At 35.7% G+C, this 18,652-nt stretch overlaps 1 protein-coding gene across 1 annotated transcript; it reads left to right on the plus strand.

Annotated features, from left to right (window-relative positions):
- The first annotated feature begins 376 nt into the window (after window positions 1-376).
- LOC128734109 (inosine-5'-monophosphate dehydrogenase-like) lies at window positions 377-12,513 on the plus strand. Its single transcript, XM_053828125.1, has 6 exons — window positions 377-541; window positions 639-733; window positions 791-941; window positions 10,260-10,901; window positions 11,327-11,883; window positions 11,944-12,513. The coding sequence occupies exons 2-6, from the start codon at window positions 651-653 to the stop codon at window positions 12,047-12,049; spliced, it is 1,539 nt and encodes a 512-aa protein (XP_053684100.1). The 5' UTR covers window positions 377-541; window positions 639-650; the 3' UTR covers window positions 12,050-12,513.
- Window positions 12,514-18,652: the final 6,139 nt, after the last annotated feature.

Consider the following 18,652-nt stretch of genomic DNA (forward strand, 5'->3'; position numbering starts at 1 on the left):
TATGCTGAACATTGAGGAATATAGCTTGTCAATTCAATTGGTAGAAGCGAAATAGCACGAACAATCGGGAGGTAGAAATTACAAGATGGAAATTAATTTATATTAATATCAAAATCTACAAAACGTATGAACGATACAAAATGAACAATCTGTTCAAAACTATTCAAAATTTTAAAACGCTTGTTCACAAGAACATCATCAAGAGCCATTGATTTGGTAATAGATTTTTTTTGGATAGTATCATAGATTTTCACAAATTTTGAAATTAGAAACACAGATTTCAAAATGGCCATTCTGGTACATAGTTGCATCCATTTTTTTTTGGATAAATCTGGCATCTCTGCCAATTTAGTTTGTGGTATGCACTTGTGGTGTACGGTCACGATTCGATAGCGGGTTGTTTCGTAGACATATTTTGTAGGATTTTTCCATATTTTCGCTGACAATTTTCCGGTAACTGGGTTTCGCAGAAAAAACTGCAATATAAACTGTGCGGTCAACTTCCGTTGTTACGTATAATCTTTCTTTTGTGTAAGCAAAGGTAACAAAATGGTTTTCTATCCACGTGTTTTATTAATATGTTCAAATATTCTATTTAGCAGTGAGTTAATTGTTTCTATTGGTATATTTTTAAACAGTAACACTGCATTATGGCAATGGCAAATGGTCTCAACTTACAGGATGGTCTATCCTGTGATGAATTGTTTCGTAATGGTGAAGGATTGACTTACAAGTAAGTGATACCGTAGTGATACGTAGAAGACTGTGAACTAATTTTAATTATTTTCAGCGATATTATTATTTTGCCGGGTTACATTGATTTTGTTGCGGATGATGTGGACCTGACTTCTTTTCTTACAAAAAAAATTGTATTGAAAGCTCCGCTTGTGTCATCCCCGATGGATACCGTTACTGAAGCGGATATGGCTATATCTATGGCGGTAAGGACAATTGAAAGCGTCTATAAAAAAACATTGCTGCAAATCATAGCAGATGATTAGCAGTGATAAATGCTAGGTAGTTTGCAAATACAGCCAAACATGACAACATGATCATTGATTCCTTACAAAGCATTTTATGAAACAAGATCAGATCTTGTTTCGATTTCCTAATGGAAGCTAACACCTGTGGATATGAGCTTAAAATCGTTATCGAAACTTTCATGAACGCTTAAAATAGTGTATATTGCTTACTTGCATATTTTGAATTTGTATTCCATTGAAACGGACATGTTACTGTAGTTGAAAATGTAGAAAACTTCACGCATATTTATTAGCAAAAATTCATTTCCCAGTAAATTATTTTGTTTGTATATCTCGATTCGATTGCAACTGGGAAATACGACATCATATTTGAACGAAAAAGTTATACCGCGGACCCCCTTTCGTTTGACCGTTTTTAATCTGAACACTTTTTAATTTGAAACCCGTTGGTTTGCACGACGTGCAAATTAAAAATTGTTCAAATGTCATTCTCAACATGGCATCATTTGCTTATGCAGACAATGCATATTAGCATACTTTGTTTGTACTGATCTAGCGTTTTTAATCTGTTTCACATTGCGTATTCCCAACGATTCTGATAGAAATCCGATCGAAGAAAAAAGTTTCGCTGCTTGCAACCGCCAACTGAATCAAACCACCATAACAATAACAAAGAGCAGGGCAGCCAGTTCACACAAGTTCTAGCATATTTAGGGTTGCCAATTGTTCAAATTAAAAACCAACCCCGTTATTTTGCATGAGGGATCGTTCAAACGAACGGGGGTCCACTGTATTTCACATATTTCATTTTATGTTCTTATCACATATATGTACCAAAGTAAAGGCAATATACGTGCGTAAATTCTGATAATTATTTGTAATTCTATCTTGCATTTTATACAGCGGTTTTTATAACACGCAACTTTATATGCCTGAATATATGATTAAGAACTAAATATTGCAAACATCTATACTGCTTTATAATTCACAGTTATGAGTTGTATATGAGGACACGCATGACGGCAAAACAACTTATTATTCACTTTGTTTTGACATACTCTAATCATTAAATAATTCCAATGTAAAATCGACATGAAAACGATTTAACTTTCTATTACGATCTTCCCAGGTAACCAATAAGCATTTGTATAAGCAGTAAATCAATCGTTTATTAGCTTCCCTGGCATTTTATACTGCAGGTTGCTGTTTATCAGCCTTTTGACTGCATAACTGTTGTAAATTGGCATCCACAATTCTATTTAAATTCTTCTTGTCGGTAACTAGCTGCAAATAAGCAATGTCAGCACTATAAGAGGGGTAGCAGTAAAGTAGCCGCATATTTTGATTGATTTTATGAAAAAAAAATTAACTCATATCCTACAAATTATTTTTTTTGCCCCCGGATTTGTCGAAGGGTGGGGGGGTTTTTGACAAAAACTTTTAAAATTATTTGCAATGGCCTTATTAGGCAAATAACAGTTGAGGGTTGAGGTTAAAATAGATAGGAAAGAATACATCTAAATTTTTCTTAGATTAGCCCGAATCTTTACTTTTTTTAAACACTATTTAATAAGCCAACCTCCAGTAGCCGCAGTAGCCAGTAGCCGCAAGGTTACCGAGTCTGCTTTGACAAGCGAATGGTCGTGGGTTCGAATCTTAGTAGAATCAGGCCATTCGATGTCAAAGTGACTTTAGCATGGGTTTATTCTTTGGCCCCTCATCACCCTTCCTTCATGCTGAGTTCTACATTATCCCGAAGACGCTTCTTATGGTTAATATACTGGTATGAGGACCTAATCAGGTAATGGTTTTGAACCTCAGGAGGACTCACCAGTGCTAACTATAATGAGGCGAAACAGGTTTGGTATAGTAGGACATGCATAGAAGCATGGGTAAAACCCTCAACACATAAGCAGGCATAAAAAAAATATAAGCTTATCGTTTACTCAATAACGATAAAGCACAGAAATGCAGTGCAGAATACAGCATACACCCGGGCAACATTACAATAGATCAATAATGTTGTGGTCAAAGTGATAAGCCCATATAAAAAATCATAGGGGTTGTGTACAAGACACAGGTGACGCAGGACTACGTAAGACTCTTTGTAGTGATAGTAGCATGTATTCATGCTTGTAATCATTCGATTCTTCATGTATACATGTATATCATGTATACATATATATTGCATATAGACATGTTACATGCGTTGTATGTAACATTTATCAAAGTAGTAACATTGCATACGTTCAATTCTCAAAAGATTGTGCATTTGAAAACAATTTAACAAAATCAAGAACACAAACTATTGCTTTCCTGCTACCTTACTAAATTAAAGATTGTTTTTATTATCCATATTTCCCACGCTGAAGGGATTTTACCATTTCAATCCTATTTTATCAACAGCACATCTTTTCACTACATTTCTAATGAAACGGCAAGCATGCGTATTCATACAGAGTCGTATTATAACCGAACACTACAGCTGTAGCACATTTTTCCAACACAGATATCAAATTCGCCGAGGTTTAATCGTCTCGCAGTAAAGAATTTGCGATCTGTTGGGACAACGAACTTGTGTCATTTTTTCTGGCACACTTCCCTAACACAGACATCAAATTGGACTAGGTTTAATCGCGTTCGTAAGAAATTTGTTGGCACGAGGAAGCTTTGTCACTCTCTCTGGCGTACTTCCCAAGCAAGGACATCAAAATGGTCTAGGTTTGACCGTGGTGATAAGAAATCTTGTTGAAATGAAGAAACTTTGTCACTTGTTTTGGGTTACTTCCCAAGCACAGATAACAAATTGGTATAATTAGATGGTATATGGTAGATGGTATGGTTAGATCATCGCAAAGAATCTTCCAACCAATCACGAAGCGAGAATTCCTGTAAAACATAGGTTCATTATTTTCAATTTTTCAATAGTTCAACATCAAGAATCCATATTTTTCTTCATTTGGGTCAATTCTTAGAAGATTTTCCGATCGATTGGTGTAAGAACATTGAAAATCGATCGGAAAACCGCTGAGCTATTAGCGCTCAAAACCTTTCATTTTTCGTGACGCTCGCATTTTTCGATTTTTTGGAATGACACCCTATCTCAAAACTTGCCGTAAGACGTAGTCCTACGTCAAAAAAAGCCAACCTCGTGTTTTGGTCCTGGCCTTTCAATGAGGTCAGGCATATAATTATTTTTTTATAACGGTGGTTTTGACTTAGAACTACGTCTTACGGTAAGGTTTTGGATAGAGTGTCATTCCAAAAAATCAAAAAATGCGCGCTTGACGAAGAAATGAAAGACTTTGAGCGCTAATAGCTTAGCGGTTTCTCGATCGATTTTTAATATTTTTACGCCTATCGATTCGAAAACTTTCTACACATCCACATCAATAATGAAACCTATTGATTTCAAAGTACGTACTATTGAAAATTTGAAAATAAGGTTTGGGATAGGGTGTCATTCCGAAAAATCGAAAAATGCGAGCGTCACGAAAAATGATAGGTTTTGAGCGCTAATAGCTTAGCGATCAATTTTAAAAATTTTTTATACCAATCGATCGGAAAATCTTCTACGCATCAACCCCAATAGAGAAACCGATTGATTTCAAAGTACGCACTCTTGAAAAATTGGAAATAATGAAGCATTGTCGATCTGGCAATCGTCGCTTAGTGATTGGTTGCAATGTATTTCTAGAAAAAAAGAATAACAAAACCTCCCCGTCCCAACAGGTCTAAGATTCTTTGCAACGATTGAACCTAGAACAATTTGATATCTGTGCTTGGGAAGTGCACCTGACAGAGTGACAAAGTCTCCTCGTCCCAACAAAACTCCTTACGAACGCGAAGTGATTAAACCTACTCCAATTTGATATCTGTGCTTGGCAAGTATGCCAGAGTGCCAAACCACCCCTTCCCCCACCACCCAGGGCCATTTGCTACGATCCTATTGACTTCAACAACCTCTCCCAGTCGAGATTCGAACATACGACGACTGGCTTATTAGGCCAACGTCATACCTCGAAGCCAACTGGGAGGTTTAAATATTAAATCTAGTCCAATTTGATGTCCTGAACGCAAACAATTTTGAAGTGTAAAACCACCCCTTTCATTCAACCGATATCACCTTTAAATATTTAAACTAGTCCAATTTGACGTCCTGAAAATGAAACTTCATAGTATAGTGAGTGATCAACCTTTCCTTTTGCCAGATTGCATCCATATACTGCAAGAATTTGTTCGGAACTGTTGTCTTGCTCGGAAATAGGGCTGAAGGTATATTTGTGCATGTGACGTGACGCAGCAATTCTCAAAGCGAGGAAAATAAGCGACTCTTTTATCCGAGAATAGTTTTGAATGTTTTATTTACTGCATTGCGTCAGTGAGTTGCCTGAAATTCTTTATATAGTTACAATAGTCATGCATTACATTTAGATTAATTTCTTTCGAAAATGATGGACAAGGCAGGAGGGATCCGTAGCGTCTTTTTTACCGTCAACTCAGTGCAAGGCAGTCAGGTACAAGACATTTTTCGAACAACTTTAACTTAGTTAGCTTTCAATCATGAAAATGAATAAAAACATGTAAAAAATATCGACTTGCAAAAATTTGAATTTCTCAACCTGCAGCACAGTCAAGCCATTTTAACATAACAATTTTTTGATGTCATCAAAATACATATATATGTTGTTGATAGATGTTGAAGTAAGATTTGAGGCGCTATTAACATACATTTAAAAACAATCGAATTTTCTCAACCTGCAGTTAATCTCAACAAATGCTGCATGTAGCATGATGTACATGAAGAATCGTATTATTACATGCGTGGATACATGCTAGACTATCACTACAAAGAGACTTACGTAGTCCTGCGTCATCTATGTGGTCGGGGCTTGTACACAACCCCTCTGATTTTTTTCGGATGCTGGAATTAAAGTGAAGTGTTGGGGTATTTTGGTTATTGGTTAAGGTATGTTTGAAGATATATTTTGTATTTTTTGGATACCAGAATAGTGATTATTATGTTGATGGCAGCTGGGGGCATGGATGCTCTCTAGAGAATAGTTCCTTGCTGGCGGTACGTGCCGGGAGTAAACGGAGTATCGGAGAACGAATTTCAAGGATGATTTTGAAGCTTTAGGTCAATACCTAAAATGTTACGTAGCGGTGTTTGAAAATTCGAAAAATTACCAAAATGCCGACCATTTTTCCAACAGAAAGGTGTTTTTTCATCAAAAATCGCCAATTAAGAGCTCATTGAAAATTTAAAAATTGAGATAATACAAACCAGCTACGTAACATTTAGATAATTAATTTTTACATGCTGAAAAAACTCAGTTGGAAAAACATGGTTTCGAGAAAAACGCGTTTAAAGTTTCGTATAGCAATGCACTTCCCTTGAGGCGACCCCAGAGTTTTCGCTATAACTTTTCAACTAGATTAGATATCATAAAATCCTTTTGACATGACATTTCTGAAGATATAATGGTATCGAAAATGCAAAACAATAAAATTCGATTTTTTCCACTTGTTTTATATTTCTTTATTCATAGCATTTATTATTTATTTCGGTTATTAACTAATGATAACCAATATTAATTATTTTAATGAAACATCGTCAGAATTTATTTTTGCAGTTCACCACCTATTACCGTTTCGATAACCTAGATGCACACCACTGCTCCGTTGCTGAAACATGCGATTTGTATCGATTTTACTCGATGTACTAAATTCTCATTTACAAGAGCCCTGAAACAAACTTACACTCAAAAACAACTCATTGGCAAAATTCACGTCACTGGTCTATCTTAATGCATGAAACGAATTTACAAAAGTTGAGAGTAGGTAGATGATAGAAAAGTATAAAAATAGAACTAAATATTTAATCTTATTATTTTTTTTGACAAATTTTCTTTAGAAGCTGCTTAGCGTTCTATGCAGCGAAGTCACGGAAACTTTTAGGTTCGGTTAATTACCTACAAGTGAAGTTGTTTAGCGAGCTATGGATCTATAGATATAAAGCGTGTCAACCTTCCTTAGACACCATTATCCGAACTCTTGGTTACTTTCACGTTGCATGTTGAACTTTCAAGTTGCTACAAATATTAAAGATACTTTATTAGGAATGAAGTTCGGTTTTCAAATGTAGTGTCTTGTTGTTCAGCAAGAAAGTTCTACGGAACTAAATTTGCACCAATATGAACTTCCAAGTTCGTTCCTAAAGTGAAAATAGAACTTTTGGTTGCTTGGATTACAAGTTCAAAAAGAAACCAGAGGCGGTTCTTGATGTTTCAGTAAATGAGAAATCAGTACATCGAGTGAAATCTATGCGGATCTCATATTTCAGCAATAGAGCAGTGGTATGTATCTAGGTTACCAAGAGAAGTACCCCCCGAGTTCGAAACCCGAAGTAAGTTATGAAAATAAATTAATATTAATAAACAATTATTCTTCTGATCTAGGTTTTCGATCTAAGCTTATCATTAATAACCAAAAAATTGGTTTAGTTAAGGAAAAAAAAACAGGGAAAAGTGGAAAATGTCCAATCTTTATTATTTTGAGATTAGGCTTATACGAATTTGAAAAAAAGTTTTTGTCAACCCCCCCCCCCTTTGAAAATTTTCGACATGTGAAGGGGCAAAAAAATAAAGTGTCATTTTATCACATATTTTTCACAATTCAATGAGTTTACATCTCTAAATTATCCAATATGTGCAAAGTTATAGTTATCTCGATCAACTTTCTTTCACCAACTAAGCTTTCTGATTCTGCTGCAAGTCACAGACAACTATTGTGCTTAATCTTTAAGTTCCCGACGTCGAAAATTGGGGTGCTTGCAATCAGACTTTCGGCTTGATTCCATTTTAATTTACCTTGTTTTAAAAAAATTAGATGGAGGCAACAATCAATTAAACAATATGGTTAGATTACGATACTATGTCGTGGTTACCGAGTTCTGAACTAGTAAGTGACACGGATTTCGATTATTAAAAAAGCAAGGTAAATAACCGAGTGCAACGGAGGTTCAAAACAAAATGAAGGTCAAGTTATACGTTTGTGGCTCTCTAAGGTGATCCTGTGGCACTCCACTATTATCAAACTGCTTCATCTCTACCAGGATGCTTACTTTATGTGCTTGGATCGAAAAATTTTGAAGTTTGAAAGGGTTGAACTAAAATTTAAGTACTGTACAAAATATACAAATACAAATGTATTAAAATTTTAATAATATGGAAAAATAAACGCTGATTTCTTCTCTTTTGTTTGGTTATTGAAGGTTTAATGTTATTTTTTTCTAGTCTCCCCCTTCAACAATATTTTGAGACCAGGACATAAACTTTTTTTCAAATTTGTATAAGCCTTATTGAAATTTTTTGAAAATAATTTGTAGGATATGAGTCAAAAATTTTTTTATAACATCAATTGTCTGTGGGCTCTACAGTCTGAAAAACTCGAAAAATGAGTGTACAAGTTGAGTTAACGTTTCTAGCACGAAACAGAAGTGGAAATTCAAACAATGGAATTTCCGAAAATCGTCCAAAAAAATTTTCCTTCGCTTGTCTTTTTTTCGTAGATTTCTATGCAAAAATCTAATAACGTATATATTATAAGCAAGAATAGATTCGGTTTTCACGTTTAAACTTTAAATAAAATGCTTAAACCCAAGTTTTTTTTGCTCGATTAAAAAATTCACTTTGTTTTTTTTTCGCCCCCCCCCCCCCTTCAGTGGCCGAACACCGGAAGGACAAAAACTTTATAAAATATTTGTAATGGCCTTAGTAAAATTACCGAACAGGTTCAAGGTCAAATTATCCCATACATTTTCTTTGTGATCGCCTTGCTTCACAGGCAGGGACGACAGTTAAATATACCATCTGTTTACTGTGATTTCGATTACTTTATGGTTAGAAAAAAGTAATAAAACCCCCTCATCCCAATAGATCGAAGATTTTTTACTACATTTAGACTTATACTAATTGGACATCTGTGCTTGGGAAGTATGCCAGAAAGAGTGATAAAGCCCTCTCGTCTCGTCTTAACAAGATTTCTTAGTACTGCGACAAACCTAGTCCAGTTTGAGTCCTGAAAGTAAACAATCTTGTTAAAGCACAAAACCACCCCTTTCTTTCGACCTAGTTCATTTTTAAACATTGAATCTAGTCCAAATTGATGTCCTGAAGGTGAAACGTCACAGAAAAGTAAGCAGCAATCTTTTCCTTTTGCCAGATTGTATCCACATTTGCGACTACAAAGTTGCTAATAATTGTTTGGTTTTTGCGTAGGAAAAAAGTGAAGGAAGTATTTTTGCTTTTGTTTTCACGCAAGTTTTGACAATGGGTTTTCATGTAAGTGCGAACAGGATGAAAAATCTCTAGCTTTCGCAGTCGTGTTTCAATTGCTGCTTTGCATCAGTTAGTTGTCTGCAATTATTTACTATTCAATAGTCAAGCATTAATTTCTTTCCAAAATGATGGAGAAAACAAGACAGAAGGGATCCATAGTGGTGCTAATGTTTGTTTGACCGTCGACTCAGTATAAGGCAGTAAGATACAAAACATTTTACAAACCAATTTAACTTACTTAGTAGCCTTGAATCATTAAAATGAATAAAACGATCTGAAAAATTTATCGACCTGCAAAAATTTAGGTTTCTCAATCTGTAGCACACTCAAGCCATTTTAACATAACAATTTTTTGTTATCATCAATATACATATGTATGTGAATAGTGTTTTATATTGACAAGAGAATTTTGTTAATAGCTGGGTGCGTGAGGGAGATACGGTTCGTTAATTGGGTGGTAATTGGGTTGGGCCATACTCCAACTTGAATGTCAAAATTCTGTTGAACTTTTGAGTTTAAAAATTTCAAACAACTGTCAGTCGGCCCAATTAGCGAATCAGCTGAAGTGCAGTCGTGACCCAATTAACAGATTCAGGCTGTACTCCGATTCTGGCACTTGTAAAAATATTTGTTTTTTGCATCACAAATTACACAAAATACGTACCAAAACTACGATACAATTATTTAGCACTATAATTTACTTAACGCTATTTTACGCCACACATATCTCAATATGGTGTGAAAGACAAGTCAAGGTTGCTTCGCAAAAACGCGTAATGTAGTTCTACAACTACGCGGTTGTGTCTGGAATACAACCTTTCTGATTTTTTTTAAAATAAACATGCTCTACAACAAGGCTTTTATTTCATTTTATTTGTCCTTTCTTTAAAGTATCGGTTAAACCAAGAATAAGATATCTATTGTTTGCTTTCAGCTTTGCGGTGGGATAGGAATTATTCACCACAATTGTACACCAGAATTTCAGGCAAACGAGGTACACAAAGTAAAAAAATACAAGCATGGTTTTATTCGTGATCCCGTAGTAATGAGCCCAGAAAATACTGTTGCTGATGTACTAGAAGCAAAGAAAAACAATGGATTCACCGGATATCCCATTACGGAGCATGGTCGTCTTGGAGAGCGTTTGATCGGTATCGTTACTTCTAGAGATATTGATTTTCGTGAGGAGGATATCAACCTGAAACTACGAGATATAATGACTAAAATTGACGAGATGGTAACTGCTCCTAGCGGAGTTACACTACAAGAAGCAAATCATATTCTAGAGAAAAGCAAAAAAGGAAAACTGCCTATTGTAAATAAAAATGGCGAATTAGTCGCATTGATAGCAAGAACCGATTTGAAGAAAGCGCGAAGCTATCCCAACGCATCTAAAGATAGCAACAAACAGTTGCTAGTAGGAGCTGCGATTTCGACAAGAGAAGATGATAAGGAACGCTTGGAACTTTTAGTTCAGAATGGTGTAGATGTAGTTGTATTAGACTCGTCCCAAGGAAATTCAATCTATCAAATCAACATGATAAAGTATATCAAGCAGAAATATCCTGAACTGCAGGTAGGTTTGTGTAATTTTTAATTTTCATGACCAGAACAAAGCGGTAATAGATTAACCCAAAATTCATTTCGGTTGTCCTGAAAGGTCTTTATTTTTTATTTTAAAACGCAATTTTATCCTTTTTCAACTATATTTTATTTTTTTCTCGATACACTACTAGAATTTGTTGAAATCCTAATTACTCCCGATAAACGTGCTGGGAAAACGAACGAATCTGTTTAAATTTTTCAGAGTTTCAATGATTTTAATTAACTATTACGTTTACGTCATTTGTGCAAATACCAATATTAGAAATTAGTTACAAACAATAAAAAAAATTAGAACGTTCTAGCAGAATTGTAAAACTGAGTAAAATCAATACAATTTCTTTTATTCGTGTTAAACATCTAACAGAAGTAAGGTAAAATAAACTATTCATATTTTAGGTTATTGCTGGAAATGTTGTGACCAGACAGCAGGCGATGAACTTAATTGAAGCTGGATGCGATGCATTAAGGGTCGGAATGGGATCCGGTTCAATCTGTATTACGCAGGAAGTAATGGCATGCGGATGTCCCCAAGCGACTGCCGTTTATCAAGTTAGTAAACTGGCTCGACAGTATGACGTTCCAGTAATTGCTGATGGCGGTATACAATCTATTGGACACATAATGAAAGCATTAGCATTGGGTGCGTCAAGCGTAATGATGGGCTCATTGCTCGCTGGTACCTCTGAGGCTCCTGGAGAATATTACTTCAGCGATGGTGTTCGACTAAAGAAATACCGTGGAATGGGCAGCCTGGAAGCAATGGAACGGAAAGATGCTAAAAATGCTGCCGGTTCACGGTATTATCATACAGATATGGACAAATTGCGTGTTGCACAGGGAGTTAGCGGAAGCATTGTTGACAAAGGCTCAGTACTGAGATTTGTACCTTATCTACAGTGTGGTTTACAACATAGCTGTCAGGACATTGGTACTAGGTCTATCACTAATTTAAGGTACAGTTGAAATCAAACCGGTATACGGTATATATTCAATATAAATTATGCCTATTTCAGGAAAATGATCTACAATAATGAATTAAGATTTTCGAGACGCACCCATTCGGCTCAAGTTGAGGGTAATGTGCATGGATTATTTTCTTATGAAAAAAGACTGTTCTGAGATCTTGGAGAAATACCATACTGGACTAAACATAATTCATGTACTAGAAACGGTAGTCCTCTATAAAACTCACCGATATGCTTATTTTATCACTAATTTCTGAAAATGCATTAAGGCAAACATTTTGCGGTTTATACGTGATCATATACCCAGTAAGTGTCAAATTATAATAACAATAGTGGAATCAGAATGAAATTATATACACAAAATTGTACAGTCTTCTATTTGTTAATAAGTTTTTAGTGATTTATAATAGCACTGTTTTACAAAATTTATTGTCTACCATGAAAATGCATAAAAATCAAATAAGAATAAAGTGGAACTTGAAGGTTCATGCATTTAAAAAATCTGAACTGAATCCGCAGGAAAGTGTGTAGACTGTACATGGCATAATTGTTTTTAATGCTGCCCATCCCAACAAAATTTATGTAGTATTTGTATTCCTTTGTCAGTAAAATAAACTTAGAAATATGAAAAATGATTTTAGTTCCTGAATTTATTCAAGAGATCATATGTTGAGCCAAAATTTTCAAAAAGCAGTGCGCAAAGTTCAATAATTTTTAGGTTCCCAAAGGACATTTTACTCGTAAACCGGCCTTGGACGGATTAGTGGATTAACTGAACAAATCAAATCTTTTTACACTCTGGTTTGTGTGTGTATGACACATGATCATGACTACAATTTGTCAGGTAAATGTGAAAATATAAACCAATGGTCAATGTCAAGACAAAAACACACGAGGCCGGTCTATTCCATAGGAACGGAGCCTCACTCTCGTTAGGAACTGCAGTATTTATATTTATATTTTACTAGTCTTACAATATTTCGTACAGACAGTTCTTAGCAACTACTTATTTTATGTTTAAAAGTGGTCCGAGTAACATGAAAGTCATAATAGTCAGAAACAGTATTAAATTCACGGCAACACACATCTATTGGGTTATTTTGAGCGAACTAAGTACGGTGCAATGGAAGCCTGAAGAAATCCGCTCGTCGAGCATGCCTTGCTGGTACGTTGAATCCGACTCGACTTAGAAACTCCGGGCTGTCGATATTACCTTCTAGAAGATCAAAGATAAATAGTCGTTGCAGCAAAGTTTTCTTATTCGCCAGCATTGGTAGACGTATCAAAGCGCATCGATGTTCGTAAGGAGGCAGTCGAACTGGATCATCCCAAGGTAAACGTCGTAGAGCGTACCGTACGAAGTGACGCTGAATTCTTTCGATCCGGTTGATATGAACAGCATGGTAGGGTGCCCTTACAAGCGCCCCATATTCGAGTATACTGCGTACAACCGTACAGTAGAGAGACTTTAAGCAAAAAAAAACAGTAAACTGCTGCGTATTCCTTTTGATAAATCCCAGTATAGCGTAGGCTTTAGTAGTAGTAGCTGTAACGTGCTGAGTGAAACACAGTGTCCAGAAGAATGCTCAAATCTTTCACAGAATCGACTCGGAGATAAGACGGAGTAGACGGAGGAAGAAGCACAATTTGTGTCTTAAAATAACTTAACCCGCCAGTGTTGGTGGAGTTTTGAAGTACGTCGCATGCTTAATAAGGGGGTAGTGGAGTCTCTCCTTAGGGTTCATCATGGCCGGCGACCCACAGGGCCTGATAGAACGAATAGTTTCGAACATGGTTATAATTAGCTCCAATTATAGCTTGTATTGTAAGTTGTAACATGTAACATTACAAACTTAATGTTCCAGTAGTTATCTAAGAGTGTGCGTTAAGCACAATAGCCCCTCCCTGAAGTAATACCGATAAGGTGGTTCCAGGGGGGATTGAGGCTGGAGACTCGAGTAGGGTTTTAATTTCCCTACTCGTTTAAAAAAAACTTAATGTTCTTGTTACATAATCTACAGGTAACATTTCAACGTAACAATGCTACCATCTTTTTATTTAAATATAGTGGACTCTCGGAAAAGTTAATCGATTGGGGAATGGGTCGATTAACTTTTCCGAAATATTAACTTTTCTGAATAGTCCTAAGAGTCATTGGAAATGATAAATACAAAAGCGAAAAATATATGCTCGGATACTCGGATCAATCTCAGTTATGAAGTTGTGAAAAGGCGATAATAAACCGAAAAATGAGAAATAAAGATAGAAGGAAAACACACCTGTGTGAATGAACGCTTTAGACAACCAATAACTTGAAACTCTCAGAAAAGTTAAGCCAAAAATTAAATTTTTAGAGTGTTGCATGAGAGCTAATATTCAATTTTCTTTCAATATTCAACTTTTCAGAGAGTTAACTTTTCCGAGAGTCCACTGTATTACGTGGAATGTTCGTGGATTAACCCTTTATAAGGCCGTGGCAATTATTTTGCTACCAACGAAAAATATTTGTTTTGCGTCTATAATGAAATCAATATAATTATGGAAGCAAAATAAAAAATTTTTGTTGGTGGCAATATGGTTGCCACTGCCTTATAAAGGGTTAAGAACTAAAACTAAAGAACTCGCGCACTTTCAACGAGTGACTACGACGTCATCGCACTAACCGAAACGTGGCTCGCATGTGATATATTTAACTCTGAACTCTCGTCCGACTATGTGATTCATCGCCTTGATCGCAATCCTTCTACATCCCAACTTCTACGTGGTGGCGGCGTGCTGATAGCAGGGCCCGACAACGTCACCGTCAATTGCATAGCGTCACTCAACAATGAAGCAGTGAAGCTTCGGTTTCTACAGAAGCAGCATCGCTTCAGTTTCAAACTAGCTTCAGTCAACGTCAGTGAAACGGGTTTCACTTCGTCATGACTATGAACAACAAATGAAGCAAGTCACTTCATGTATGAAGCGACGGTAAGAGAAGTTCAGTCAGCCCTGGCTGATAGGGGATCATTCAATAATGACGTCCAATGCTTATGGTGGGAGGGGGGTGCCAATTTTGTGACAGGTTGTGACAGAGGGGGGAGGGGGGTCTAGGCAAATGTGACATCCGCCGAAGAAAATTTATTCTCAGAAAAAGGGAATTTATCTTACTTCAGAAGATCGCAAGAGGACCCGACATCGTCGAAACAAATAAATAAATATTTTTTTTTTTGAAACGATGGTTCTACAATTGATGAAGGGACGGTAGGGGAAAGAAATGAAAATTTTTTGGTGAAGGAGGGGGAAGAGCGGAAAGGAAGGGGGGGGGGGTATTGGTAGCTATGCTTGACAAGTAGTCATTTTGACTCCTACCTTTTGTCAAAATGACTACTTGTCATGCATAGCTACCAATACCCCCCCCCCTTCCTTTCCGCTCTTCCCCCTCCTTCACCAAAAAATTTTCATTTCTTTCCCCTACCGTCCCTTCATCAATTGTAGAACCATCGTTTCAAAAAAAAAAAAAATATTAATATATGTATGACCTCATTCCAAGGTCAAGACTAAAATCTTGAGATTAGTCTAAATAAATAAAGCTGATTTTCTCCTATCTTCTCTTCTCAAAAAGCAACTTGTTTCATTTGTTAAACAGAATCTTTCAAGCAAGCTTCGATTGATGCTTTGTTCACAGTTCATAAATCGTGTCCATAAAAATGTTTTTACCTTTGTTATACTATAACAAAGGTTTAGGAATTGGTCGAAAAACACGAAATTGATCCGAGGCCCGGAGGGCCGAGCCACATATACCAATCGACAGGGTTCGACGAACTGAGCAATGTCTGTGTGTGTGTGTGTGTATGTGTGTATGTATGTGCGGGGCGCAACTTTTCTATCGCCTGTTTCTCGAAGATGGCTGAACGGATTTGTTCGCTATTACTTTTGTTTGAAAGGTATTATTGCCTAGTACATCACTATTGAATTGTTTCATGGTCCGACTTTTCGTTTGAAAGTTATAAGCAAAAATGTGAAAATTACGTGACACGATTTTCTCCGGAACCAATTGACCGATTTCAACGATCTTAGTATCGAATTAAAGCTCTTGTTAAGGCTAAATTTTTCGGATAAATTTTATTGAAAACAAACGAGTAGTTTAAAAGTTATGCTTAAAAAACCTGTTTCGACAAGGTAATAATTATCGCCTGTTTCTTAGAGATGGCTAAACCTATTCAGGCGCTTTTAGTCTCATTTGAAAGGTAACATAGCCTAATAGATCACTATTGATTTGTTTTTTGATTGGACGTTTAATTTGAAAGTTATGAGCAATTGAAAACAACACATTAAAATTTACAATAATTTATAACGATTTCAGCTAAGATAGTTTATCTAGTTTGAATTATTTTGGCATCAAATTAGAGATTTTAATGCTGCAAATATATCTGCAAAATTTCAGAAGAATCGGTTTTGCCGATCAAAAGATATTAATCCTCCAACACTCGCGCCAACTTTTGTAATACGGTTACTCGCGCGCACAATGGCCCAAAGCCAAAAAGACATGCGCACTAGAGTTTTGACTGAGAAAACTCGGTTTTAGGTTTATGAAACCTTCGGAAGAATTTCTTGAAATTGAAAGTTCTATCATCTGGTGCAATTTAAATTTTGATTAATCCCCCTAAAAGTGAAATAAAAAAAATATTTTTCTTCAGTTTCAATATAACACATTGATGTGTTCTGCAAAGTTTTAGAACATATTATTACAAGAAATTTTGTTGAACACAGTAACCTTCTATCTATTCAGCGAAGATAGAAAATCTTATTTATTGTTTATGAATTTGTAAAATCAGTATTTTATATTTTAGCTCTTTTTGTAATTGTTGTATGACTTCATGACTTCATGTATTATAAAATTGTACAAATAGTAAAAATACACAACTTTGCTGAATATAGTGTACCTCTATGTTTGTTTGTTTAGGTACTGTAGAACTTTTATTATAAAAAATACCTTAATTTTGAATCCAAATTACTCGACTACCAACAGATAAATTTTAAACATTTTACATTTGCTGATAGTTTTGCTGCATACAGACACCATTTTTCCATAAGAAGAAACGAGAGAAAATTGCAGTTGGGATCAATTGCGGTACACTTCACATGCTGATTGCTTCGTTTCTGTGATGTCAGTTTATGCTGATCTATTTTCCCAACAATTTAAAGCATTAATGCATTGAATAATTATGACATTTTCCTCATAACAAGTTAATTGAAGAATATACGTTAGTTAAACAGCGATTTGTAACTTTATAACAATATGGCATTCAAAAACCTACACGTGTTGTACAAAATGCAACAGCGTGAGTAACCGAAGGTTAATAAAAATTGATGAAATTTATTTAAGAAAACTTTATTAATGTCAATCAAAAAGAATGGCATTACAGGAATTTATGCATAGTTCTAAAACCTACAAACTAGACCTATACTAGGCAATGTATATGTTAAATAATAATATTTCCTCTTACAACTTGCTTTTACTTGCACTTACTCAAATTAGTAACAACCAACTTACCCTTACTCAGTAATTTCATGAAAAAAGGATCTATCAAAATTTATAAGTGCTCCGATTTTGTTCAAATTGTGAACACTTATTCAATTTCCAACAATTTTATGAAAACCAACGAACTACGTAACGTTAACCAATAGATGAATTATGTTCCGAAGACGTGTCGATTTCTATCTCAAATAGCAAGTAAGACCGTATAACAAAGGTTCCTTTCACCACTAGGTTGATTAAATCGGGTTTTTACTAATAAATTTACATACAGCAATTCGGTAAAAAAAATCAGTAAAAGTCTACTCGCTGGGTGGAGAAAGTTAGCAAAACGTGGAATCTTTTTATAATTTCGTTAAAAAGATAACTTTGAGATCAGTTTATCCGGAAAAATCTAGAAATTAAATTTTTTTTTTGAGAAAATACGCGACTGTTATTTTCTATGGTTTTTTAATCTTACACTACTTCTAAAAAGATTAAACTATTTTTATAAAACACTTTTTACTTTTAACACGCTTTTTATTTCTATTTTAGGTTTGTGTGACGTCCAAAGGGGGGGGGGAGGTTGAGTTTTGTGACACAATCGGACAGAGGGGGGAGGGGGGGTCTAAAAAAGCAGAAATTTAGTGGACGTCATTTTTGAATCGTCCCTAGGAGTAAAAAAGCACTTACGATGCAAGCTGATCCCACTAGCAAATGCCGAAAGTTTAGAACAAGTCGCGGTGTGCGTAACGCTGCCAATGCAGTTGCTCTATATATGCTGTGTTTATATTAGGCCCAATTCAGATCCGGCTGTGTACTCCGATCATGCATCCTGTATTCAACAGCTAAGTGAATTGGCAGGAAATACCGGTACTATCATCGCTTTGGGGGATTACAACCTACCGAGGCTCTCGTGGAAATTTGATTGCGACTTAAATTCCTATATTCCTACTAATGCCTCTTCCGAACAAGAAATTGCTTTGACACAGTCTATTCTTGCGTGCGGATTGCAACAAGTTCAGGACGTGCAGAATGTAAACGAGCGATTACTTGACCTAGCATTCGTTAGCGATGTTGATAGAATCGAACTTTTTGAATCGCCCTGCGGACTTTTAAAAATTGACGCTCATCACAAACCTTTTATTATTAAGCTTGACTATATTTGTAATACTGACGGCATTGGAAAAGACTGGTTTGATTATGACTTTAACTCCTGCGACGAACCTTCGATTCACGCTCGCTTACGCTCAATAGATT

This window comes from Sabethes cyaneus, chromosome 2 (assembly GCF_943734655.1).
Source record: "Sabethes cyaneus chromosome 2, idSabCyanKW18_F2, whole genome shotgun sequence".
Taxonomy (NCBI): domain Eukaryota; kingdom Metazoa; phylum Arthropoda; class Insecta; order Diptera; family Culicidae; genus Sabethes; species Sabethes cyaneus.

Bases quoted from the DNA above. Each gene is read 5' to 3' on its own strand.
- LOC128734109 (XM_053828125.1), top strand. From the start codon at position 651: ATGGCAATGGCAAATGGTCTCAACTTACAGGATGGTCTATCCTGTGAT. The intron at 942-10,259 runs GTAAGGACAATT...GTTTGCTTTCAG, and splicing joins ATATGGCTATATCTATGGCG to CTTTGCGGTGGGATAGGAAT. The intron at 11,884-11,943 runs GTACAGTTGAAA...TGCCTATTTCAG, and splicing joins AGGTCTATCACTAATTTAAG to GAAAATGATCTACAATAATG.